The 24916-nt window shown below is 47.7% G+C and overlaps 1 protein-coding gene across 2 annotated transcripts; it reads right to left on the minus strand.

Moving 5' to 3' along the window:
* Positions 1-744: 744 nt before the first annotated feature.
* On the minus strand, positions 745-21717 carry LOC122933842 (gastrula zinc finger protein XlCGF26.1-like). 2 transcript variants are annotated; one of them, XM_044288914.1, is made up of 3 exons: positions 21696-21717; positions 21489-21612; positions 745-2523 (listed from the first exon to the last, which is right to left on the minus strand). In XM_044288914.1, exons 1-3 carry the CDS (start codon positions 21714-21716, stop codon positions 926-928), a joined length of 1743 nt encoding a protein of 580 aa, XP_044144849.1. In that variant the 5' UTR covers position 21717; the 3' UTR covers positions 745-925. The 2 variants fall into 2 exon arrangements, 1 of the variants encoding a protein (XP_044144849.1); XR_006388559.1 differs by lacking the exons at positions 745-2523; positions 21696-21717 and adding an exon at positions 19386-19441 and having other exon boundaries at positions 21489-21617.
* Positions 21718-24916: the final 3199 nt, after the last annotated feature.

The following is a 24916-nucleotide window of genomic DNA, read 5'->3' on the forward strand; positions in this document are numbered from 1 at the left end:
GATGAATATGTTTCTGGGTTGTGAGAGGAAAGCGGAAACCCACGCAAACACATGGAGAACATATAAACCATGCAGATTCAAACCCAGGAACCCAGTGCTGCAAGGTAATGTATTACACCAACAGATTATCTGACCAATTATTATTCAATCAGACCAATAATTAGTGTGTCTAACAAAAGATCTGTGTGCGTAAACGGCCAGCTGACCAAAGATTGGTCAGAAAATCTGTCATATAATCTGATGGTGTAATACAGGCCTAACAGTGCTGATCAGGAAAGATCCCTTACATAGGATGACAAAGAACCTGTTTTTATACAGCAAGATCCGCTGCCAGCAAAAAACGATTTTTCGTGTATGCACAAACGATCAGATTACCCGATGAACAACCGTTTTGCTCGTTCATCGGGTAATCGCCGGTACATTTACACCGCCAGATAATCGCTAACGAGCATTCCTATGAACAGTCATTAGCTATTATGTTTTAGATTCTCGCCCGTGTAAAGGGCCCTGAAGCCACCATGCTCAGAGGTTAGCATTACTGCAAATTCAGTTTATTGCTTACTTCTCTTCCATCACTGTTATCTTTCTATAATGCACCAATCACCATCAAATATCGATATGTCCACATATGTTACATTAAAGTCTTTTTGGAATGTCCTTCCCCTTACACTATGTCATTCTGGATTGTCCTGCAGTGTGGGTGGAGGTATGCATACAGTAAGAAGGTCCATGGGGACAATTCATCTTCACTGCTCTGACAGTAAACAGACCTGTGAACTGTCTGTGAAAAAACCTGATGAGATAAAAGTCATCCTGCGCTCTTATAACATTTCCCCCATTCCAAACAAGAATATGGTTCTGTGATGACTTTCAAAATCTGATTTCCTTGTAAACCGTTATTCTTATACAAATCATCAAAATGGTTTTACCCTGTGTGACTTCTCTGATGTAGAACAAGATTGTATTTATATCTATAACATTTCCCACATTCTGAACATGAATATGGCTTCTCTCCTGTGTGAACTCTATCATGTTTTAAAAGATCTGATTTATTTGAAAAACATTTCCCACATTCTGAACATGAAAATGGCTTCTCTCCTGTGTGACAACGCTTATGTCTAACAAGATGGGATTTAGATATAAAATACTTCCCACATTCTGAACATGAATACGGCTTCTCTCCTGTGTGAACTCTATCATGTTTAACAAGATCTGCTTTAGTTTTAAAACACTTCCCACATTCTGAACAGGAATACGGCTTCTCTCCCGTATGATTTCTTTCATGTTTTAAAAGCGTTGATTTAGTTGAAAAACATTTCCCACAATCAGAACATGAATATGGCTTCTCTTCTTTGTGAATTCCTTCATGTGTAATAAGATAGGATTTACTTGCAAAACATTTTCCACATTCTAAACATGAATATGGCTTCTCTCCTTTGTGAATTCCCTCATGTATAATAAGATATGATTTACTTGCAAAACATTTCCCACAAACTGAACATGGAAACGGCTTCTCTCCTGTGTGACTTCTCTCATGTTTAACAAGATATGACTTTCTTGTAAAACATTTTCCACATTCTGAACATGAATACGGCTTCTCTCCTGTGTGCAATCTCTCATGTGTAAGAAGACATGATTTCTTTGTAAAACATTTTCCACAATCGGAACATGAATATGACACCTTTCTTTTGTGAATTCTCTCATGTAGAAAAAGACTTGATTTCTTCATAAAATTTTTACCACATTCTGAACATGAATAAGACTTTTCTCCTGTGTGAACTCTCTCATGATAACGAAGTTTGGATTTTTCTTTAAAACATTTCTCACATTTTGAACATGAATATGGCTTCTCTCCTGTGTGAACTCTCTCATGATACTGGAGTTTGGATTTTTCTTTAAAACATTTTCCACACTCTAAACATGAATACGGCCTCTCTTCTGTGTGAACTATCTTATGTCGCTCTAGATTTGATGCATTTGTAAAACATTTCCCACACTCTGAACATGAATACGGCCTCTCTATTGTGTGAACGCTCTTATGTCGCACAAGATTTGATGCATTTGTAAAACTTTTCCCACATTCTGAACATGAATACGGCTTCTCTCCTGTGTGAATTCTCTGATGTCGCACAAGATTTGATATATATGCAAAACATTTCCCGCATTCTGAACAAACATTTGGCTTTACTCCTGTGTGAATTCTGTGATGTTGAACAAGTTCTGATTTGCTTCTAAAGCATTTCCCGCATTCTGAACATGAAAAGGGTTTCTCTCCTGTGTGAACTCGTTCATGATGGAAAAGAATAGATTTTTTTACAAACCATTTCCCACATTCTGAACATGAATATCCCCTCTCTCCTGTGTGACGTCTTCTGTGTAGAGAAAGACCTGATCTATTTCTAAACTGTTTCCCACATTCTCCACATTGAAACTTTTTAACCCCTTTCTGCCTGGTACTTGTGGTAGCAATCTGTGATTGGTCAGGTGAAGGTTCCTCTTGATTCAGTTGATTATATGATAGATCTGTAACGAGAAGGAATGGATATGCAATCAGAGTAATGTCTGATGACCTGATCTTCTTTTTAATTTAGTGATAGCATGATGTTTCACTCAGACTCCTTATTGGGGATGTTACGTTTAGATTAAAAGTGGATTTTGTGATGTATTGTTCAAACACCAAAATAGATACATTTATAACATTCCAACAAGGCCAGGTTCACATGATAATAGTACGGATTTATTATCTTACATATGCCCCAGCCACACCTTGTGTTTAACTGACTCGAACTCACAGCATCAAAGGGTTCTAAAATACTGTGAGCTCATATTAGTTAAAGGGGTTGTCTAAGTGTTTAATACTGATGACCTATCCTCAGGATGGTTTCATCAGTATACTCATCCTAAGGACAGGTCATCAGTATTAAACACTCAGAGAAACCATTTAATCCAACTGTTGGGCAGAGACACATGCATAGTATGGGTGGATAATACGTCCATCATATGGTCATGTGAATTTGGCCTTAGACTGGAACCACACATGCAATTTTAGATATACAGGGTGGGCCATTTATATGGATACACCTTAATAAAATGGGAGTGGTTGGTGATATTAACTTCCTGTTTGTGGCACATTAGTATATGTGAGGTGGGAAACTTTTCAATATGGGTGGTGACCATGACGGCCATTTTGAATCCAACTTTTGTTTTTTCAATAGGAAGAGGGTCATGTGACACATCCAACTTATTGGGAATTTCACAAGAAAAACAATGGTGTGCTTAGTTTTAAGGTTGGTTTGTAACTTTATTATTTCATGAGTTATTTACAAGTTTCTGACCACTTATAAAATGTGTTCAATGTGCTGCCCATTGTGTTGGATTGTCAATGCAACCCTCTTCTCCCACTCTTCACACACTGATAGCAACACCGCAGGAGAAATGCTAGCACAGGCTTCCAGTATCCGTAGTTTCAGCATATGCTGTGAAGATACAAGATGTGCAGCACCTGAAACTACGGATACTGGAAGCCTGTGCTAGCATTTCTCCTGCGGTGTTGCTATCAGTGTGTGAAGAGTGGGAGAAGAGGGTTGCATTGACAATCCAACACAATGGGCAGCACATTGAACACATTTTATAAGTGGTCAGAAACTTGTAAATAACTCATCAAAGAATAAAGTTATGTTAAAACCAAGAACACCATAGTTTTTCTTGTGAAATTCCCAATAAGTTTGATGTGTTACATGACCCTCTTCCTATTGAAAAAACAAAAGTTGGATTTAAAATCGCTGACTTCAAAATGGCCGTCATGGTCACCACCCATATTGAAAAGTTTCCCCCCTCACATATACTAATGTGACACAAACAGGAAGTTAATATTACCAACCATTCCCATTTTATTAAGGTGTATCCATATAAATGGCCGACCCTGTAGTTTGAATCCATCAGGAATGTGAGGAACACCTGTTTCCTCTGCTCTGTATGTCCCCCAGAATCCGCAGCAGAAATTCAAGGTTGACTCTTCTGCTGTGTTACTGCCGTTTGTATATCATGATTCAGCCTTGATTTAGTCTGAGTCAAGAAGGAGTATGTAATTGTTTTCTTGCTATGTAGTGCCCTGGAGTAGGGGTACTTTGACGTCCGGACATTTTTCTATTTCCCCTATGTAAAGTTATAAACTTCTTACTTTATTTCACTTGAGAGGGTTAACGTGCACTGTGCAATACTTTGAAATTGTATTTTATATGTTGTGATATATATCCTGTTCTTTATCACCGTATTTGGGAGACTCTTTGGAAAGGCTTAATGAATACTGAGAGACTGTTAGGACTTTGAATAAGAAGCTGGTACCTATCTACAGCTGCCAAAGAGTTTACATGCTGTTTTGGAGGGAAAAAGACAGACATTTTTACCACCAAACCCAGACAGCCTGACCTTCTGAATGTCTGATTTAGCTATTTTGTTATGTATGGAAACTTGTTTTTGTCTGGAAAAACTGCTGAGTCATCATAAAAGCTCTAATGTAAGTCTATGACAGACACTGCACAGTGATAACTTTGTAATTGTTCTAGTCTAGCTAAAACTGGTATATAAGGAGAGCAGTCAGATCCTCTAGTGTGCTGCAGTTAGGGAACAGTGCTTGGAAGAGAAGACTCTGCCAGACTAATTAGTGATTAGAAGAAGACGCTGAGACAAGTAAACTCTGCCACAGACCGTGGGCCTCCAGCCTACATAACAGTGCCATCCAGAGATCCCCCATAACAGTGCCATCCACAGTGCCCCTCCATAACAGTGCCATCCACAGAACCTCTCCATAACAGTGCCATCCAGAGATCTCCCATAACAGTGCCATCCAGAGATCTCCCATAACAGTGCCATCCGGAGATCCCCCATAACAGTGCCATCCGGAGATCCCCCATAACAGTGCCATTCGGAGATCCCCCATAACAGTGCCATCCGGAGATCCCCCATAACAGTGCCATCCGGAGATCCCCTCCATAACACTCTCATCCACAGATCCCCCCCATAACAGTGCCATCCACAGATCCCCTCCATAACAGTGCCATCCACAGATCCCCTCCATAACAGTGTCATCCACAGATCCCCCATAACAGTGCCATCCACAGATCCCCTCCATAACAGTGCCATCCACAGATCCCCTCCATAACAGTGTCATCCACAGATCCCCCATAACAGTGCCATCCACAGATCCCCTCCATAACAGTGCCATCCACAGATCCCCTCCATAACAGTGTCATCCACAGATCCCCCATAACAGTGCCATCCACAGATCCCCTCCATAACAGTGCCATCCACAGATCCCCTCCATAACAGTGCCATCCACAGCAAATAGACCTCTAGCACAATTCCCTTAAAATATTGCATCGCATATTGTTATCGCGATGTTTAGGGCACTAATTGCAATCGCACAAAATTCCCATATCGTGCAGCCCTACTGCAGACCCTGACTCTCTGGACCCATTTCGTATTGGGGTGCATCACGCCTTACCATCCCTTCCAGAGAGCAACGACATGTGGCGACACCTCACTCAACAGTGTCTGGGGGACCCAGTGTAGAGTTAGGGTCACCACAAACCCACCCACTACAGCTACACGGTTAAAGAAACCATGTGCAAAAAGGTGGGTTTCTCTTTGAAAACAATGGATGACGGATTCTGCATGGGTTACGGTGCGGAATATAATAAATCAGGGAATAGTAAGGTAATCTAATATGTTTCACTCAAGTCTAAGATTCTTGTCCACTGCTCAACTATCAAACAAGCAACGACAATGATCAATCATCCGTATTTCACCAATCCTAAGCAAAGTACCAAATCTACAGGCACCAACGAACTCCAGGACCAGAACCAGCAGATAGCAGGACAACTGAGCCACTTAGCAAAGAGCACAAAACAAAATTTCCCCGGCTGTAAAATCATCCTGTCATCCCTACTCCCAAGAAAGGATATCCCCTAAGACGGCACTCGGAGCATCTACAGATCTGGCAACTGAATTCAGCTCCAAGTCAGACATCCCCCCGGCACAACATAAACCAGCATCACCTCTAGGAGAATGAACACTTCAACAACCAAAGAGTCAGCCTTCTGGCCAAAGAACTGATGGATATAAAAAGTCTACACACCCTTGTTAAATGTCAGGTTTCTGTGCTGTAAAAAAAGATAAAGATAAATAATTTCAGAACTTTTTCCACCTTTAATGTGACCTATAAACTATACAACTCAACTGAAAAACAAACTGAAATCTTTTAGGTGGAGGGAAGAAAACAAAAAAATAAAATAATTATAACTGGGGATGTAGCTGTGTTCAGAATGAAGCAATCACATCCACAATCCTGTTAGATAGCAGTCAGCATACACCAGCCATCAAGAAAGGCTGGACGCTGGAGGTAGGCCTGCATGAGGGGTTTTGGGCTCCGGGGCCGAGGAGTGGCTAGGAAGGGTTAGAATAGTGAGGGGGCGGAGTTGCGCGGGGTGGGGGCGGAACTTCAAGAGGGGCGGAGCCAACGGACCGGCGCCATTTCGGGAGAAGAGGAGCAGGAGAGCGGACATCTCGGCATCCTGTCCAGCTCCCAGCTTACCATGTCGGGTGTCGAGGAAGTCCTGGAGAGGCTGCGGCCAGCGGCGGAGGTCCGTGGTCAAGGCTTGCTTGAAGACCAGGTAGCCGGCTTGTTACAGGGGGAGGCGGCAGGTGCAGTTTGCCCGCCGTCAGAGGAAAAACGGCCGCGGAGGGCTAGGCCGCCGGCGCGCCAGATTGAGGAGGACACCCCCAGAGTCCAGCGCCGAGTTAGGAGCCCCTCTAGGGACCCTCCGTGCAGTGGGGGAGACTCTCAACCCCTCCCTAAGTCCTCACGGCTCGGGAGGAATCCACATGCACGGCAGGACTCAGTGAAGGGAGGGGGGCGGCCCCCTTCATCGCGTGCGGCTGCAGACGGCGGGAATGTGGGACCAGGTACTGCAGGCTCCCCTCCTAGGCCTGGGGGGAGGTCTGCTCGATGTGGGAGAGCAAGTGGAGCGAGGGTCTGCGGGGCTGTGCACCGGGAGGCGGAGCGGGTGCACAGGCCCCTTATGGATGACGGACAGCCGGCGGCTGGTCTTAATGAAGAGTCGAGTGAGCAGATGGCAGGGGCTGAAAAAGACGCGGCCAGCCCTGAGAGTGCTGGGTCGCCGGGCTGCAGTGGACGGTTACCAGAAGCGGGGTCCAGGATGGTGCGATCGGAAGTGGAGCGGCGGGAATCCGGATCAACGGCTGCGGGGTTCACAGCACCCGGGCAGCCAGGTGAGGCAACCTTGGGGACACTGTTTCCATTATTGCAAGGTGTGGGGTTGGGGGCCAGCGGGGGTGGTCAGGCTGATTTATTTGGTGGTTTGGGGCGGTTACTGTGCGGGTTGGCTGGTTTAGGGCAAGGCAGGGCAGGGCCTTTGCAAGCTTGTGGATTGGGGTGGGGAAGCGAGGTTGAAGCGGTGGCTGGGGGATCTGGGCAGGTTTTGGGGGGGGTGGGGGGTTTCAGTGCAGACTCAGGTTGGCGGTGAGGAAGACAGGCCGAGGGTTGATGATGCGGCAAAGGGCAAGGTGTATGTGTGCTTTGAGGGCCCGTTGGGGGCGCATTTAAAGCGGGAAGTGAGGGAGCGAATTTGGAAGGGGAATACGTGGATATTTTCTCGCTGCTCCCGTTGGAGCGCTTTAATTTGGATGTGGTTAGGAAGGATTTGTGGAAAAAGGAGGAGGAAGAGAAGAGACGGTATAGGCTGATACCCCGTACGTTTAGCAATTGGCTTCAGGCGTTTGCTATTTTGGCAAGTGTGATCGGGGAGAAGGCGCAAGATAGTTGTTCGCCTCTGTTTTGTTACATGGATGGGATAGGGGAGGCTTATCGTGTTTATGGAGGATACGGGTGGTTGCGGTATGACGAACAGTTTCGTCAGAGGAAAGCGGTCCGCTGTGGTATGCGGTGGGACCATAAAGACATAGGGCTGTGAATGAGGGTGATGGGGGCTGGTAGACAGGGACAGCCTTTTCGTGCGGAGCAGGGGGGGGGGGGGAGCGGGCAGTCGAGTTTTGCCGCTGCCTCGGCAAAGGGCTTGTGCTTTTTGTTCAATGAGGGGAGTTGCAACTTCGGTCAGAAATGTAAGTTTAAGCACGAGTGTTCGGGGTGCGGGGGGAGTCACGGGGCCAGCCGGTGTTTCCGGGGGCTTAGGCCGAGGGGGGGGGGGAGTCGGTTAGAAAAGGGGCGGACTCCGGTCAGGGTGGACGCGATAGGGCCGTGTTTAAGTAGGTACCCGGATAGGGTGGGGGCGGAGCTGTTGCGGAGGGGGTTTGAGGAGGGGTTTGTGATTCAGTCTTGTCATGAGGATGCGGGGGGTGGTGGAAGAGGTAAGAATTTTAGGTCGGCTTTGATGCACCCGGAAGTGGTGTCTCAGAAGCTAGCTAAGGAGGTGAGTTTGGGGAGAATGTACAGGCCGTTTGTGGAGTTACCTTTGGGAAACGTGGTGGTTTCTCCGTTGGGGGTGGTTCCGAAGAAGGAGCCAAATGCTTTTCGGCTGATTCACCATTTATCTTTCCCAAAGGGGTCGTCGGTGAATGATGGGATTGATCCGGAATTGTGTTCGGTTGTTTACACCTCGTTTGATACGGCGGTTAGTTGGGTTAGGAAGTTGGGGCCGGGTGCGCTGTTGGCAAAGGCAGACATTGAGGCCGCGTTTCGCTTATTGCTGGTTCATCCGGATAGTTTGCGCTTGTTGGGATGTTTTTGGGAGGGGGGGTATTTTGTGGACGGGTGTTTGCCGATGGGGTGTTCGATCTCTTGCTCTTATTTTGAGAAGTTTAGCTCCTTCTTGGAATGGGTGGTGAAGGATGTGGCGGGGTGTCAGTCGCTCATTCATTATTTGGATGACTTCCTTTGTTTGGGGCTGGCGGGTTCCAGGGTGTGTGGGTTGCTGTTGGCCTCGTTGCAGTCAGTGTTTAGGGAGTTCGGGGTGCCGTTGTCGGCAGAAAAGACGGTTGGCCCCACTACAGAGTTGTGTTTTTTAGGCATAGTGCTGGATACGGTTCGGATGGAGTGTAGGTTACCTGAGGACAAATTGGTTGATGTGAGGGTGGCTGTGCAGTCGGCAATCTGTGGGGTGATCTGAAGAGGGCTGTGCCCGAGAGATGCCCTCGCAATCTGTGGGGTGATATGAAGAGGGCCATGCCCAGGAGATGCCCTCGCAATCTGTGGGGTGATCTGAAGAGGGCTGTGCCCGGGAGACGCCCTCGCAATCTGTGGGGTGATCTGAAGAGGGCTGTGCCCAGGAGACGCCCTCGCAATCTGTGGGGTGATCTGAAGAGGGCTGTGCCCAGGAGATGCCCCTCGCAATCTGTGGGGTGATCTGAAGAGGGCTGTGCCCAGGAGATGCCCTCGCAATCTGACAGAGTGTTTTTGCAAAGAAGAGTCAAAATGTGCCATGCTGATAGACTCATCCCCAAAAGACTGAGCGCTGTAATAACATCAACAGGTGCTTCAACAAAGTATTAGTTTAAGGGCGTGCACACTTATGCAACCACATTATTTTATTTTTAGATTTTTTCTTCCCTTTACCTAAACGATTTCAGTTAGTTTTTCAATTGAGTTGTACAGTTTATAGGTCACATTAAAGGTGGAAAAAGTTCTGAAATGATTTATCTTTGTCTCATTATTTTACAGCACAGAAACCTGACATTCTAACAGGGGCGTGTAGACTTTATATATCCACTGTAGGGGGAAATGTATCATAGAACGGCATTTTATGTTTTACACTACTTGTAAGGCTGAGCACAGTGCGCAGGTTCAGAATAAAAAACATTTTAAAGCAAAATATTCCCTAGTGATCAGTTATTCATTTACAAAGGTAAACAAAAATAAGGCTCTGTTTACACCGCCATCAGAGGCCCTGTTTACACCGCCATCAGAGGCCCTGTTTACACCGCCATGAGAAGCCCTGTGTACACCGCAATCAGAAGCCCTGTTTACACTGCCATCAGAAGCCCTGTTTACACCGCCATCAGAGACTCAGTTTACACCGCCATCAGAGGCCCTGTTTACACCGCCATCAGAGGCCCTGTTTACACCGTCATCATCACAGGGTCTGTTTACACCACCATCACAGGCTCTGTTTACACCGCCATCAGAGGCTCTGTTTACACCGTCATCATCACAGGCTCTGTTTACACCGCCATCAGAGGCTCTGTTTACACCGCCATCAGAGGCCCTGTTTACACCGCCATCAGAGGCCCTGTTTACACCGCCATCAGAGGCCCTGTTTACACCGTCATCATCAGAGGCTCTGTTTATACCGCCATTAGAGGCTCTGTTTACACCGCCACCATCAGAGGCCCTGTTTACACCGCCATCATCACAGGGTCTGTTTACACCACCATCACAGGCTCTGTTTACACCGCCATCAGAGGCTCTGTTTACACCGTCATCATCACAGGCTCTGTTTACACCGCCATCAGAGGCTCAGTTTACACCGCCATCAGAGGCCCTGTTTACACCGCCATCAGAGGCCCTGTTTACACCGCCATCAGAGGCCCTGTTTACACCGTCATCATCAGAGGCTCTGTTTATACCGCCATTAGAGGCTCTGTTTACACCGCCACCATCAGAGGCCCTGTTTACACCGCCATCATCACAGGGTCTGTTTACACCACCATCACAGGCTCTGTTTACACCGCCATCAGAGGCTCTGTTTACACCGTCATCATCACAGGCTCTGTTTACACCGCCATCAGAGGCTCTGTTTACACCGCCATCAGAGGCTCTGTTTACACCGCCATCAGAGGCTCTGTTTACACCGCCATCAGAGGCTCTGTTTACACCGCCATCAGAGGCTCAGTTTACGCCGCCATCAGAGACCCGGTTTTTTGCCATCACAGCCTCTGTTTATACCACCATCAGAGGCCCTGTTTACACCGCCACCATCAGAGGCCCTGTTTACACCGCCATCATCACAGGCTCTGTTTACACCGCCATCATCACAGGCTCTGTTTACACCACCATCACAGGCTCTGTTTACACCGCCATCAGAGGCTCAGTTTACGCCGCCATCAGAGGCTCAGTTTATGCCGCCATCAGAGACCCGGTTTTTCGCCATCACAGCCTCTGTTTACACAACCATCACAGCCTCTGTTTACGCCACGAGAGGGCCCTCCATTATAATGGATTCGGCGCTGCATCATGGCTTCCTGTCCAGAGTACAAAACAAAAAGTGATGCTCCTAGCGCAATAAGCAATGTTTTCTCTGTACGCCCGCCTATTTATATAGGACATGCCCCCAACCTATACAAATAGTGACCCCCGTCAGCAGACCCCAACATGAACATAGACCTCCCAAGATTCCCAAGCCCATGAGACTTGTACACAACATTATTCTCATCTCAGAATTAAGTTCCTTTCAATAAGATACAAGTTTGTCAAAAGAAGTTTAATGTTTCTTGACATCGTTGGGAACACAACTACAGAGGTGCCGGAAAATGTGGGAATCCTTTAGACTCGTCTATATTTCTGCATAAATTTTACCTAAAACCGCATCAGATTTTCACACATGTCCTAACAATATAGAACCAACAGTGGCGTACTAAGGGGGTGGGGGGCGCTCCCCCATTCAGCCTGGAGCCCAGAAATGCAAAGCGCTGCAGAGCGATCTGTGCCTGCAGGGAAGAGAAGTATGTGAGCTTCAGGAACGGGACAAGGTGAGTAGTTACAGAGGGGGCACAGAGGGCTTTATTACTATGGAGGGGACACAAAGGGCATTACTAATGTGAAGGCAGCACAATGGGCATTTCTACTATGGAGGGGGCACAATGGGCATTTCTACTATGGAGGGGCACAGAGCCAGAGGACATTACTACAATGAAGGGGGCACAATGGGCATTATTACTGTGAAGGGTGCACAGAGGGCATTACTACTATTAAGGGGGCACAATGGGCATTATTACTGTGAAGGGGGCACAATGAGGATTTCTACTATGGAGGGTGCACAGAGGGGATTACTACTATTAAGGGGGCACAATGGGCATTATTACTGTGAAGGGGCACAGTGAGCATTATTACTGTAAAGGGGGTACAATGGGCATTATTACTGTGAAGGGGGAACAATTTGGTATTATTACTATGAAGGGGACACAATGGGCATTATTACTGTGAAGGGGGCAAAATAGGGATTTCTACTATAAAGGGGGCACAATGGGGATTATTACTAAGAAGGGGGCACAATGGGGATTATTACTGTGAGGGGGCCACAAAGAGGGCATTACAACTGTGAAAGAGGCACAGAAAGGGCATAACTACTGTGAGGGGGGCACAATGTGGGCATAACTACTGTGAGAGGGCACACATCTGTACAAAACTACTGTGAAGGTTGTACAATGAGGGCAATACTACTGTGAGGGGGTACAATTTTTTTTAAAAGTATTGTGGGGAAGGGGGTCCCAGAGAAAGGACCCGCCCCGTGTGCCAAACACCCTACGCACGCCACTGAGAACCAAATCAAACAAATGAGTCCAAAATATTAGACGTTGGTGAATTCTTTCCGAGTACATCTGCCCCAATGGATACAAAGCTCTGCCGGTTAGGAAACACATGCAAGGCTGAATTATAAGTCATGAGTAAAAAGATGCAGCGCCGGCTGGAGAAACCAAAGCGGTGAGGCTGAGAGGCTCAGGACTATTCCCCTGTGAGGACTATTGACTGAGCGCACGTGCAGTCAGAGAGGCAGGAGGTATGTAGAGCGTCGCTAGTAGCCAGGACACTGACCTACCTGGAGTAATGTGCGTACATAGGGCAGAGCGCCTGCGTGATGTGGTGAGTGACTTGTCTGGTTTACAGTTACAGGATGGAGGACACCAAGCATCATATAAAGGGGAGGGAGACATGCTAGACAGATGAAATGGATGGGCAAATCAAATATATCAATGGACCATGTGAATCTGATCTGGTCCAAAGGGAATGTGAATTAGAGCTAATCCGTACACAAGGGCTCGTGCAGGAAACAAAACGAGGACAACAATCCAGAAAGGAGTAGAAAAAACATTATGACAGCACTCACTAGAGCACAGCAGGACCGGGGAGCAGCGAGTGTGGAGCTCCTGGTGCTTGCTGTTCTCACCGCTCCCTGGTCTTCTCCAGACGCCACGCTGTACAGTCCTGACTGCGTACAGCGTAAAGACGTAGTGCACACACTATGAACTAACGCTGTGCGATGTCAGGTCACAGTGCAGTGAGGGACTCAGAGAAGACCAGGGAGCGGCGAGCACAGGACAAGCCACTGAATCTGCAGAGTGGCAGCACCATCTGGAGCTGGAAAGGTAAGTTAATTTATTTATTTTATGTCCGATGGGGATCTGATCTGAGGTCTAATAAGGAATGAGGATCTGGTATGTGGTCTGATGGGGTCTGATCTGAGGCCTAAAGAAGAATGGGGGGGGGTCTGATCTGTTGAGGATTGGGGGTCTGATCTGAGGTCGGATGAAGTGGTTCTTTGAATCAATGGGGTTCCCTTTGTTGCCTTATTGGATACCGGATCTCAAGTCACAACTATCCAACAGACTGCATTTGAGAAATACTGGGACCATGACCAGCTGACACAGCCACCAGAATCCTGGCTGAGCATTATAGCCAGCAACGGCAAACCTGTGCCAGTGCATGGGTACTGGGAGCCGACTGTTCAATTGGGACGAACCACACTATCCTAAGGTATCATTGTTGTGCAAATCAGGGAAGATAACAACCCTCCAGTAGTCCTAGCAATGAACGTCCTTAGGAACTGTTATACTGAAATGCTTGAAGCCTTACAAAAGTCCATGCCTACCGCTTCACCTGCCTCCAAAAAGGTGATACAACAGACCATCCGTGTATTAAGTGCACAACAGAAATTTGCTAATGAGAAAGGAGAGCTCACAACAAAGTTAACTAAACAGTGATCCTGAAACCCAATACTGAAACACTCCTATGGTGCCGAGCTGCTCTCGGAATCCAAGGCCTACCAAGCTCTGGTAGAACTAATCAACCTGGAAACCATCCTCTGGTCTGAGCTGCAAGAAGCCTAGTGACTGTTTCCCAAGGTAAAGTGCCAAGATCATACTCCAAATACATTATGGTGGAAAGAACTCAATGTGGGAGATACTTCTACACCTGAGGAACAAATTGAAGGAGACTTAAAAGTTGTGAAAGAACATCATCAAGCCTTCTAAACAACCTTCAGATTATGGAGAGGTCAGTGTAATCAAGCACACCCTCCAATCAAAGAAAGGTACCGGCCTCTAGCCCCAACTATGTACCAATCTGTGAAAAAGACGATTCAGGAGATGAAGAATTCAAAAGTCAAAGTCTGCGTGGACTACAGGAAAATTAACAGCATAACCCACAAGGATGCCTACCCTTTACCAAGAATCGAGGCATCCTTGACAGCATTAGGATCTTCAGCTTACTTTTCAACTCTGGATTTAACTAGTGGGTACTGGTAGGTACCCATGGCTTCTGAAGATTGTGAAAAAACAGCAATTACTAGCCCTATGGGCCTATTTGAATTTAACTATATGCCCTTTGGACTTTGCAATGCACCTGGTACTTTCCAAAGACTAATGGAACGCTGTTTAGGCAACAAGAACTTTGAAACTGTCTTGTTATACTTGGATGATGTAATCATCTACTCTAAATCCTATAAAGACCACTTAAAACATATTGCTGAAGTTTTTCAAGTCCTCATTAAGCACAGACTCAAGATCAAACATTAAAAGAATGCTAACTACTGAAACCAGAAGTCAAGTACCTGGGACATGTTATTAGTTCTGAAGGTGTCAAGCCAGATCAAGAGAAGATAGTCGCAGTCCGGAATTGGCCTACACCTACCACAGTGAAAGAGGTGAGAAGTTTTCTTAGTTTTGGAGGATACTACAGACGTTTCATCCCTCACTTCACCCAGATTGTCAAACCTATACAAGAACTCCCGAGAGGACATCCCAAGAAGTACCAGAAAGCCCAGATACCGATCAAATAGAATGAAGACAAATAAATCGCTTTCCAACTCCTGAAGAAGTAGTTGACTGAACCACCTGTTTTGGGATATCCAGATTACCAACATCCGTTCCATCTCTACACTGATGCCAGTAAGAAAGGCCTGGGAGCTGTACTGTCTCAACTGCAAGAAGTTAAAGAGAGAGTTATTGCTTATGCCAGCAGATATCTTAAAGGTGACTAGAGAAATGACCAGAACTACAGTTCCTTCAAGCTGGAATTCCTCGCACTCGTGTGGGCTGTCACTGAGAAATTTAAAGACTATCTCGCAGCAACACCATTTGTGGCCTATACTGATAACAACCCACTTGTGCACCTTAACACAGCCAAGTTAGGAGCTTTAGAACAAAGATGGTCCTCACGTCCTGCCAACTACAACTTCGTGATCAAGTACAGAACAGGCAAGTCAAATGAAAACGCAGATGCCTTATCCCGTCTGCCTACAAGAAAAGACCCTACTGAACAGGAAGATATATGAGAAGAAGTAGAGATGCCATCTTTCTAGAAAACAATTTGCCCAACAAGATGTTATGACCATCAAAGACAAAGGTAAAGAATTCATCAACTTCCAAAAGCAGAGAAATCCAGAAGCACAAGTTGAGAAAGAAAGGTGGATCAAATTGCAAGCCGAGAGTAGAGTATTAGGTGAGCTACAAGATTTATTTGTTAGTGGAAGAACACCAGAAAGAATTCACAGAAAAAAATGCAGATCCAGAGCTACTCAAGCTATGGAGGCACAGAAAGCAACTCTTCATGCAAAAAGGACTAATGTTAACAAGAACCCTAGATTCCATCACCAATGATCGACTGCAAATTAGTACCCCGCTGAGATGCCAGAATTGTCCTCGAAATGTAGCATGATAAGTCAGTTCAAGAGGGGCCTGGATGTATTTCTGGAGCGTAATAATATTACAGGCTATAGCTACTAGAGAGGGGTCGTTGATCCAAGGAGTTATTCTGATGCCTGATTGGAGTCGGGAAGGAATTATTTTTCCCTTAAGTGAGGAAAATTGGCTTCTACCTCACAGTTTTTTTTTTTTTGCCTTCCTCTGAATCAACTTCCAGGATAACAGGCCGAACTGGATAGACAAATGCTTTTTTTTTGGCCTTATATACCAGGTTACTATGTAGGACACTTCGGTGTACAAAAAACAGAAGCTACCATCCGCCAAAGATTTTATTGGGTTGGAATGAGAGAAGATATTGAAAATTGGTGTTGAGAATGTTCTACTTGTGCCATTGGAAGAAATGAGAGACATGACCAAAGAGCACCATTGCATCCCATCGTAAGCAAAACACCTCTAGAAATAGTGGCCATTGATCAGGTGAAGCTAGAACCAAGTCGCTCAGGCTATACCTACACCATGACAATAATTGATCACTACACCAAGTTTGTAGTAGCTGTACCTGTTAAAGACTTAACAACCAAAACCACTGCAAACGTTTTCTGGAAGAATTTCCTGTTGCCCTATGGATGCCCTAAAAAGATTTTCACATATCAAGGATCTGCCTTTGAATCCCAGATCTTCCATGAACTGTGTTCACTTCACAATTGTCAGAAGATGAGAATAACAGCTTACCATCCTCAAGGTAATTGACTTTGTGAGAAAAAGAACCAAACCTTGATCGAAATATTGAGAGCTGTACCACCTGCTAAAAGAACTGATTGGCCAAATCTACTACCTCAACTGATGTATCTTTACAACAACACCATCCATTGTTCTACTGGATACACCCCATATTACCTTATGTTTGGCCGTCAAGGCAGATTACCCACAGATCTCACCTTGGATGTACAAGTTCCAGATTACATCACTCCTTTACCACAAACAGATTGGGTGTGTGAACATCCAAAAACGCCTTGCTGATGCCCAAGCGTAAGTCCAAATCCGCAAGGTGACTGTACGCCAAAAGTAACAGAAAGACTATGATCAGCCTGCAAAAGCAGAACCCTTCAAAATTGGTAACCATGTGTGGCTAAGAAGTAATCATTGTACTAGTAAGCTGGATAGTAAATGGGAAAGAGAACCCTACATCATCATAGCGATTCCTAATCCTGAGACTGTTATCTATGAAATCACCAAAGAGAACAAAGCACCACAAATAGTGCATCGCAACCGCCTCAAGTTGTGTTTAAAAATAAATTATCCAAAAAGAAGCTCCATCCACAGAACAATTGTCCGAAAAGTCACCTGATCCGGTGCAACCAACTCCGTCTATTGGAAAACTATTATTAGACTCCGATCCTCTACAGTGGTTCCTTACACCATGGCTTAACTTACTTGTTCCCGCAAAGACTAATACAGCCCCGCTTCACTCAGAAGTACTACCTAGTGAAGGATCCTCAATAGTTCAAGATGAACCAAGACCTGTAGAACCAAGACCTGTAGAGTCACAGCCACTTCGGAGATCTGACCGGACTACCAAGGGAAAAACACCTGCCCGATACCAGGATTAACTGTTATTGCATTCCCTTATCATTTGGAGCTACAGAGCCAGGATAAGAGATTCAATGCCTTGATTATTTGCCTTGCTCTAAGGACTCTCTAAAGACTCCTTTGCCCTTGTTTTCCAACGTTCAAGTCATGTGCCCGGAGATGGACTTTGATGCACTAAAGCCCTCCGTGATGTTCTGCAACCATCATGCTCCGTGCCCAGAGAACGGACTCATGCCCTGTGAGCCTCCTGAGAATTTTCCTTTTTGTTTACATTATGGACTGTCCTGGTCTTTACAGTCCACTGTGCCAGGTCAGCGCCCCCAGATCCCCAGTTACAAAAGAAACTACTTCCCTTGTCATGCTATATTATGATGCTCCTTATGTATATGCCAAACCCAATTCTCTTGCACACAAATAAGAAAAAACACAAGAATGGGGTAATGGTACTGTGTATATGCACGCATGCTCTTTTTATATTTTTCAGGTGATGTATTGTCGTGGCAAGAGTGCGCCGAGGACGGCTTATATTAAAGTAGGGGGGGTGCAGTGTCCTGAAACACACTGCTTAATATCGTGATTGTGTTTCATGAAAATGTGCTTGTGTCTGAGTTCCCATAAAGTTGCACAGGGAGGGGAAAGTTCTAACAAACCTCCCAGGGCTGGCTCCGTCCTGCTCTAAGAAGAAGAAAGAGAGTGTGATGCCTGAGGAAAAGCTGCACCTCAGCAGCCATTTTGGAGAGTTATCTAAACTCCAGAGTTAGTTCCATGTACCAGACCATAGAAGGGAAACATTACAGAAGATCCAGGCAACCTAGAGAGGGAGTGAGAATATTGGAAGGAAGGTAATTGTCGTTTATCAGGCTCTAGTCTCCTTTGCATTTGGTGGAGAGATTCTAAGCTACCAGCCGCCCACCATAACAGAAGGACACCTGTCAGGAGAGAATATTCCCAGAGAGGATACCAAATCATATGACTATACAGTACAGCAGAGATAGTACATCCCTCCTGCCTGAAGAAACCAGGGAGGAAGATTGATTGTTATAGAGGAAAACTACTCCTTATGCAACTTTTAGGAGCTAACCTGAACCATTGTAGAAGAAGACTTGTAAATGAATTTTGCGCACATTGATGACCTTTGGATCAGCTTCAGTAAAGTACTCGGAATTTGTTAAGTGAACTGATCTCCTTATTGTGCAAACCTATCACCTATTTGCACCTTACGGTGCTGGCGTCACAAACACCAGGGACCCTGCCTCCTCCGAGGGCTCATCAACCACCATCTGGCATGAGTCCCTGGACAACAGAGTGTGCTCATTCACTGCACGCAGGCCCAGGGAGCTCCGCAGAACTGTAGCAAAACTACTACTACCCCCATCGGCCCACTGTAACTCACATATTGCCCCTGCGGCCCAGTCGCTGCACATAAACTTCTCATTGTTTCAGGTTTTAAGTTTATAATTTTATTTTTAAACAGTTGAACCTTCTTTGTGCCAGAACGGGATTATAGAGTGAAAGTAATGTCCTACGTAATACCCGGCATCTGATAAGACCAAGCTGAGGATAACACACATCACTCCCAATTCCCTTCCTCCATTCACGATTCCATACCTGTGGTCACATGGACTGGAATGTCCTCCTCCACCTCACTCTTACACGGGGGATCGCCCATCATCCGCTCTTCTTCATCCTCCCCTTTAATATCAGTCAGATCTTCCCCCTGATTTGTCATCTGTAACAATTCAGGACAATACAGCAGACAGGTGGGAAATCTAACAGATCCACATAAGAGACCCCCACAATCTATGACCCCTCTATGACTGCAGGACCCCCCTATATAGATGTGTATAGGGCTCAGCTCCATTTACCTGATGGTTCTCTGGGAGCTTCTCCTCTGGACAGTCCTGGGAATACAGAGGACGGGGACATCTCTCGGGGGGATTTCTCCTCCTGGAGTCGGTATCTACAGGAGATAACACAGTGACTATATTATATACACTTATTACCCAAAAAATCCACTCTGAGAAGGAGATGTTGGGAAGAAGCTTTCTATGTGTGACTGTAACGATGAGAAATGTAAGGGATTCAAATATTAGAGGAAAAAGGATAAATAGAAATGAGGCTCTAGGACCCTGGGTGGCGCCTCTTCCCTGGATACAAGATGAGATACAGCCTCTAGCCTGGACACAAGATGAGATACGGCCTCTGGCCTGGATACAAGATGAGATACGGCCTCTGGCCTGGACACAAGATGAGATACGGCCTCTGGCCTGGACACAAGATGAGATACGGCCTCTGGCCTGGACACAAGATGAGATACGGCCTCTGGCCTGGACACAAGATGAGATACGGCCTCTGGCCTGGATACAAGATGAGATACGGCCTCTGGCCTGGATACAAGATGAGATACGGCCTCTGGCCTGGATACAAGATGAGATACGGCCTCTGGCCTGGATACAAGATGAGATACGGCCTCTGGCCTGGATACAAGATGAGATACGGCCTCTGGCCTGGATACAAGATGAGATACGGCCTCTGGCCTGGATACAAGATGAGATACGGCCTCTGGCCTGGATACAAGATGAGATACGGCCTCTGGCCTGGATACAAGATGAGATACGGCCTCTGGCCTGGATACAAGATGAGATACGGCCTCTGGCCTGGATACAAGATGAGATACGGCCTCTGGCCTGGATACAAGATGAGATACGGCCTCTAGCCTGGATACAAGATGAGATACGGCCTCTAGCCTGGATACAAGATAAGACACTGCCTCTGGCCTGGATACAAGATGAGATACGGCCTCTAGGCTGGATACAAGATGAGATACGGCCTCTAGCCTGGATACAAGATGAGATACGGCCTCTAGCCTGGATACAAGATGAGATACAGTTGGGCACAGAGGAATTCAGGTTCCGTATCCCGAGCATTATCCTGCTAAAAAATGCCAGTTGTCAGCCCTGCCATGAGAGGAGCCCATGTGGCCGCAGGATTTCCTGCACATATCACTAAGCTGTTAGTGTCCTTGTATCACTACTATGGGTCACGACTGTCATATGTGAAGGCTTCCCCGATGATCAGACCGCAGTGGGGGCAGTGTGTCGCTCCACAGTAAAAGCAGGACTGAAGTGCTCACCATGAGGCCTCTGAACTGCAACCCAACCGTCCTCAGATCCCAAACAGAACCTGGATTAATCACTAAAGGAGAGGTCCAGTCCGTAGCAGTCCAGGTTTCTTGTTCACGACACCACTGAAGATGAAGGTGACGGTGACTGGCTGTCAATGGTAGGACATGTAATGGACGCAGTGACACCAAATTTCCTACTGCTAAATATCTAGAAATGGTCCGGGTAGAGACAGAGGGTGTAATGAAGAGGCCACCTGTGTCTGGATGGTGGACAACTAAACTGTGGGAGCTGCTCAAGCTTGTTGGTAGATCAAACGATCCTCTCTATAGTTGTCTGTCTGGGCCGACCGGAGCCTGGTCGTTATGTGTGCGCCCTCCGGAAACTACTGCTCTCAACACTTCCTAACAGCGGGGTCAGAACGGCCTAGATGGCAAAACAACCATCCACCTTCCTCCAATGATGGTTCCCCTCCCAAGTCTGTCAACTGGGCAAATTGTCTTTGAGAGCATTGTAGAGGCATGTACACTACCAAAAAGTAGCCCCTGCAAGTTCTTTTTACAGGACAGTGCGGGAAGCACTTGTATGTCTTGTGGCAAGACCCAGTGTCAGACCACACCTGTGATCATTTACATATCTGCCTGACACAGAACTGTGGGACGAGTTTATAGCAATCCGACATTTCTGGATGCTGTATTTTTATGTCAATGAGTGTTTATGTGATGATCAGATGATATTTGAATCTATGTGACCCTTAGACCTCTATAATCAGGAAGATCTCCTCTTACCCAGTTCCTACATTACATGTCATTACACGCGTGTACACACTGCACATGACCGGACTGAGGCTCTAACACGGCCTCTTTTCACCTCGTCTCTTCTTACCTGGAGATGTCAGAGGCCGGGGAGCCTCCATCATGGCCTCCTTGTACAGATCCTGGTGTCCTTCTATGTACTCCCACTCCTCCATGGAGAAATACACCGCCACATCCTGACACCTTACAGGAACCTGACAACACAATGACATCGTCATCACCCAGACCCCTCCAGTGCTGTTACTGGAGAATTTCCAAGCATTCCCAGCAGTGTCACCTCTCCAGTCAGCAGCTCCATCATCTTGTGGGTGAGTTCTAGGATCTTCTGCTCGTGCATCAGGGGGGGAGGCTCTGTGATGGGGGTCCTGCTCCACCTTCCTGACTCATGGATGATGGGAGTCTCCTCCGATGTCTTCTTCACTATGGTGCAATCCTGTGGATGGAGAGAGACACTTAGGGAAATAAATTCCTTCCTGACTCCAGATCTACACTCAGAATCCCTCCCTGGATCATGGCCCCATCTCCAGTAATCTAGTCACTAGAAGCTGGAATATTATTACCCTCCAGACCTCCAGGCCCCTTCTGGACTCTTCTAGAGAATCCCCCATGACCCCTTCCTCTGGCAGAGAGCTCCATAGTCTCACTGCTCTTACAGTAAAGACTCCTCTTCTATGTTGGTGGAGAAACCTTCTTTCCTCTAGACGTAGTGGAGGCCTCCTTGTTATAGTCCAGTATCATCTAGATGTCAGACTAGTGGTAGAAATCCTCCCTCCAGGCCACACTCCGGCCATCTCCTCCTCTGCTTCCTCTGCTCCTGGGTACAACGTGCCTACTTACCTTCTCATGGCTCCTACAACATGACTATTGGTCTCCATGATCCATCACTGACCATACTGGTGGCTAATCTTCAGGTTCTCCATCACTTGGAAGGTCTGGAGGCTGTTCTCCAGGACCCTGGACTCTTCCTATCACTTCCTATGATGGATTCTCCTTCCCGATGTCTGACTTGTTACAGAATACAATAAAGAGGAGAGAAATCTAGAAAAGTTTACCTCTCCGCTCAGCAGGGAGATGATCTCCAAGGTGAAGTCTAATATTCTTCTGCTGATCTCCTTCCTGTCCATCCTTGGTGGTCATTCAGGAGAAGAGGAGAGAACTGGAGGAGCTGGAGGCTTCTAGTACTGCAGGCGCCTTTATGAGGAGAGGAGAGGCTGGAAATCCTCCAGGGACAAGAGCATTAGTGAGATCCAGAACCGCACTTACTGCTCCTGGAGAGCCCCCGCTTCTCAGAGCCCCCAGCACCGGGGATAAAGGGGGATTCTGGAGAAATGGCTGATACCAGAGAGAAGAAGAGGCTCCAGACACCACAGCAGTGACTACCGACCAGGACCTGCTCTGTATCTGCTGCACTGCAAGAGCTGAAGGACCTGGGATGATGTCACTGTCATGTGATCAGTGCAGGGGGCGGAGCTCAGCAGTGGAGAGAAATGGTAGATAAGGACCTGTGATGATGTCACTGTCATGTGATCAGGAGGGGGTGGAGCTCAGCAGTGGAGAGAGGTGGTGATGAAAGACCTGTGATGATGTCATTGTCATGTGATATGAGGGGGTGGAGCTTTTAGTGATTGGAGATCCAGTTCCGTTATTACTTGGCTGCGCAGTGATGAGAGCGGATCTGCTCTATTACTCAGGAATAGGGTCACTAGTGGGGTGACAGGAGGAGGGGGGGAGCAGGGTTACTAGTGGGGTGACAGGAGGAGGGGGAGCAGGGTTACTAGTGGGGTGACAGGAGGAGGGGGGAGCAGGGTTACTAGAGGGGTGACAGGAGGAGGGGGGAGCAGGGTTACTAGTGGGGTGACAGGAGGAGGGGGGAGCAGGGTTACTAGTGGGGTGACAGGAGGAGGGGGGAGCAGGGTTACTAGTGGGGTGACAGGAGGAGGGGGGAGCAGGGTTACTAGTGGGGTGACAGGAGGAGGGGGAGCAGGGTTACTAGTGGGGTGACAGGAGGAGGGGGAGCAGGGTTACTAGTGGGGTGACAGGAGGAGGGGGAGCAGGGTTACTAGTGGGGTGACAGGAGGAGGGGGGAGCAGGGTTACTAGTGGGGTGACAGGAGGAGGGGGGAGCAGGGTCACTAGAGGGGTGACAGGAGGAGGGGGGAGCAGGGTTACTAGTGGGGTGACAGGAGGAGGGGGGAGCAGGGTCACTAGAGGGGTGACAGGAGGAGGGGGGAGCAGGGTTACTAGTGGGGTGACAGGAGGAGGGGGGAGCAGGGTTACTAGTGGGGTGACAGGAGGAGGGGGGAGCAGGGTTACTAGTGGGGTGACAGGAGGAGGGGGAGCAGGGTTACTAGTGGGGTGACAGGAGGAGGGGGGAGCAGGGTCACTAGTGGGGTGACAGGAGGAGGGGGAGCAGGGTTACTAGTGGGGTGACCAGAGGAGGGGGGAGCAGGGTTACTAGTGAAGTGACTGGAGGAGGGGGGAGCAGGGTTACTAGTGGGGTGACTGGAGGAGGGGGAGCGAGATCACTAGTGAGGGGGAGGCAGGGTCACTAGTGAGGTGACAGGAATAGGGTCACTAGTGGGGTGACAGGAGGAGGGGGGAGCAGGGTTACTAGTGGGGTGACAGGAGGAGGGGGGAGCAGGGTTACTAGTGGGGTGACAGGAGGAGGGGGAGCAGGGTCACTAGAGGGGTGACAGGAGGAGGGGGGAGCAGGGTTACTAGTGGGTGACAGGAGGAGGGGGAGCAGGGTTACTAGTGGGGTGACAGGAGGAGGGGGGAGCAGGGTTACTAGTGGGTGACAGGAGGAGGGGGAGCAGGGTCACTAGAGGGGTGACAGGAGGAGGGGGGAGCAGGGGTTACTAGTGGGGTGACAGGAGGAGGGGGGAGCAGGGTACTAGTGGGGTGACAGGAGGAGGGTGGAGCAGGGTACTAGTGGGGTGACAGGAGGAGGGGAGCAGGGTTACTAGTGGGGTGACAGGAGGAGGGGGGAGCAGAGTCACTAGTGGGGTGACAGGAGGAGGGGGAGCAGGGTTACTAGTGGGGTGACCAGAGGAGGGGGGAGCAGGGTTACTAGTGAAGTGACTGGAGGAGGGGGGAGCAGGGTTACTAGTGGGGTGACTGGAGGAGGGGGAGCGAGATCACTAGTGAGGGGGAGGCAGGGTCACTAGTGAGGTGACAGGAATAGGGTCACTAGTGGGGTGACAGGAGGAGGGGGGAGCAGGGTTACTAGTGGGGTGACAAGAGGAGGGGGAGCAGGGTCACTAGTGGGGTGACAGGAGGAGGGGGAGCAGAGAACTGTGAGACTGGACAGAACCATGATTGGAGGAGGGGGGACTCACTTACTTGAAGACTAACAGGCGTTTCACTGCCACAACACCACGGCCGGGGGGGGGGGGGGGGGGCTCACAGGCCCAGGGTCAGATTTTCTCTCAGACCAGTCCAGTCGCCTTGGCCAGCGCGCCCCGCTTTCCTTAATACAGCCACTTCCGGGAGCCGGCCC

Source organism: Bufo gargarizans, chromosome 4 (genome assembly GCF_014858855.1).
Source record: "Bufo gargarizans isolate SCDJY-AF-19 chromosome 4, ASM1485885v1, whole genome shotgun sequence".
Taxonomy (NCBI): Eukaryota; Metazoa; Chordata; class Amphibia; order Anura; family Bufonidae; genus Bufo; species Bufo gargarizans.

Excerpts from the sequence above, each read along its gene's own strand:
- LOC122933842 (XM_044288914.1), bottom strand. The coding sequence starts at position 21,716 with ATGGAGCTGCTGACTGGAGAG. Across the intron at positions 21,613-21,695 it reads TGGAGCTGCTGACTGGAGAG|GTTCCTGTAAGGTGTCAGGA; the intron begins GTGACACTGCTG and ends TTGTGTTGTCAG. Across the intron at positions 2,524-21,488 it reads CCGGCCTCTGACATCTCCAG|ATCTATCATATAATCAACTG; the intron begins GTAAGAAGAGAC and ends TTCTCGTTACAG.